This window comes from Propithecus coquereli, unplaced genomic scaffold, assembly GCF_000956105.1.
Source record: "Propithecus coquereli isolate 6110/MARCELLA unplaced genomic scaffold, Pcoq_1.0 Scaffold30, whole genome shotgun sequence".
NCBI classification, from domain to species: domain Eukaryota; kingdom Metazoa; phylum Chordata; class Mammalia; order Primates; family Indriidae; genus Propithecus; species Propithecus coquereli.
Window position 1 is genome coordinate 5,439,610 of NW_012148619.1, and position 2,129 is coordinate 5,441,738.

The following is a 2,129-nucleotide window of genomic DNA, read 5'->3' on the forward strand; positions in this document are numbered from 1 at the left end:
TATCACAGGTTACTCTCTCTCTTACATCTACTGTTAGGACTAATTCTGTCTTCAAAGTCCTTAAATAGTACTGATTAAATGGTATGATTTTAAAAAATTCATGTATTACATTTTTAATAGTAATAATCTACAATTATACAAACCAATCTTTAAGAAATATTATACAACTGGAGATGTTATTAGCAGTTCCTGTATGTCTTTTTACTATTGTAAAAACAAACTTTCTGACTGGAATGGAGAAATGCTGATCATGTGAAATAAGGATTTTTACAGTGCTGCAACTTCTATCCTATTTACGCATTAATTAAATAATGACTTTCATTTAGAAATTTGAAAATTCATTAAAAGAAAAATTTCCACAAATGTGGGCTTTATTTTACTATTTAAAACTTTAATGTTCTAAAAAGGGGTACAAGCTTATTTTACTGTTTATGGCTATTAAATAAAACATTTAAGAAAGCTACAGAACAGTTATAAAAAAACACAGGCTTTGGAGTCATGCCAGAATTCAAATCCTGGTTCTCTGACTAGCTATGGGCTACTGGGAAAGTTATTTCATCCTCTGGACCTCATTTCCTCATGTATAAAATGGGGGTGATAATATGGACTACATTTAGCATTTCACAAGGTTGTTGTATGAAGTGAAAAAATATATAACACACACTGCACAATATATGACCCATAGTAAGAGTCAAATGAAAGGCAGGTCTCACTAATAACGTTATTACTCTTCAATGATCCAGTATAGATGGGGAAAAGATATTCTATATAACTCCTATGAATTTTCCAGATGGTGCATCACTTATTACACAAATGTTATGTACAGGCAAAATTTTAAGCACCACCATTTTTTATTTTAATCATTTCTGGGGCAAATTCTTCCAGAATACTTACCATATTTTTTTGCTTCCTTAAGAGGAGTCAATGAATATAACCTTTATTGGTGCCTAGTACTAATAATTCTGTCTAGATTATCACATTGTATGCTGAGTACAGGTCATACGCAATATGGAAAGTTGTATTCAGTTATGGGCATGGTTCAAGAGATAATGCAGAAGGTGCATCAAGAGGACAATCAGGAGAGTGAAGAGTGAAAACCTACTCACAAAAACTAAGGTTAAGAAAGGATTTCTATTTAGTTTGGAGATGATTTGAGGTGATAAAATAGGTAATTTCAAATATTTTAAGGGTGTCGTGAAAAAGTAGGTAGATTCAGTCAATCTGATTATATCAGAGACAAAACTAGAACAATAGATATGTTACAAGTATCTGTATTAAATATTATGCCAAGGTTTATTTTGATTCTAAGATTCTGTGATCTATACTATTAAATAAAAGAGAGGGCAAATAGGTTTATATATTTAAATAAGAACTCTTGCCACTTTAAAGATGAAGAAAAAATATGATTTATTAGTTTGTTACTTCTTTCAGTAAAAAGACAATAATGATAATATCTGTGATATACAATGGACTTAGTACATCAATTCCTCAAATTAATCACTCCAATAATCCCGCTCTAAATACTGAGTCTCCAAAAAAATCAATTAACGTTAATTTTAGTCTTTTAAAAAAAATGGAGCACAATGCACTATAAATGTTTTTAAATTATATGAGCTACACTTTCAGATATATTTGCCAAATTTATTTCAAGTTCAGATCAATATTGGAATTTAAATGAGAACTTAAGGCAATTTTCAATTTACCTTAATTGCTGTAGAGAGTTAACAGCTTAAATATTTAATTTCAGAACTGGAAATCCACAAAATCATTATGCACAATAGAAAACTGTGATTAGCAAGTGTAAAGCATGTATGTTATACTAACCAATGAGAAGAACTGTTCCAACAGCTAAACCTCCACCTGGAAATGAAACAAAATCAAGAAGAAAATTAATCTACCATTCACATTATCTTTAGCATAGAAGTTAGGCTTTAACAAGGACAGGTACTTCAATAACTTTAAAATTGCAGTTGCAAACAACATTTTAATTACCTTTGCAATACTGTGCTCAAGGTGCTATTATGAAATAATTATATGTTATATGTAATTACACACTACACATTACAATTACTCTCATAACATACTGTACTATCCTCCTTTCTCCTGTGATAGAACTATGCAGCATTCAA

At 30.2% G+C, this 2,129-nt stretch overlaps 1 protein-coding gene across 2 annotated transcripts in view; it reads right to left on the reverse strand.

Moving 5' to 3' along the window:
* The window catches only part of ELP4 (elongator acetyltransferase complex subunit 4), a 297,140-nt gene that overhangs the window by 273,273 nt on the left and 21,738 nt on the right, over window positions 1–2,129 (reverse strand). For both annotated transcript variants that reach the window (XM_012649655.1, XM_012649656.1), the window contains exon 2: window positions 1,825–1,860. In XM_012649655.1, the coding sequence (XP_012505109.1) occupies window positions 1,825–1,860 (36 nt within the window). The remainder of the gene's footprint in view (window positions 1–1,824; window positions 1,861–2,129) is intronic.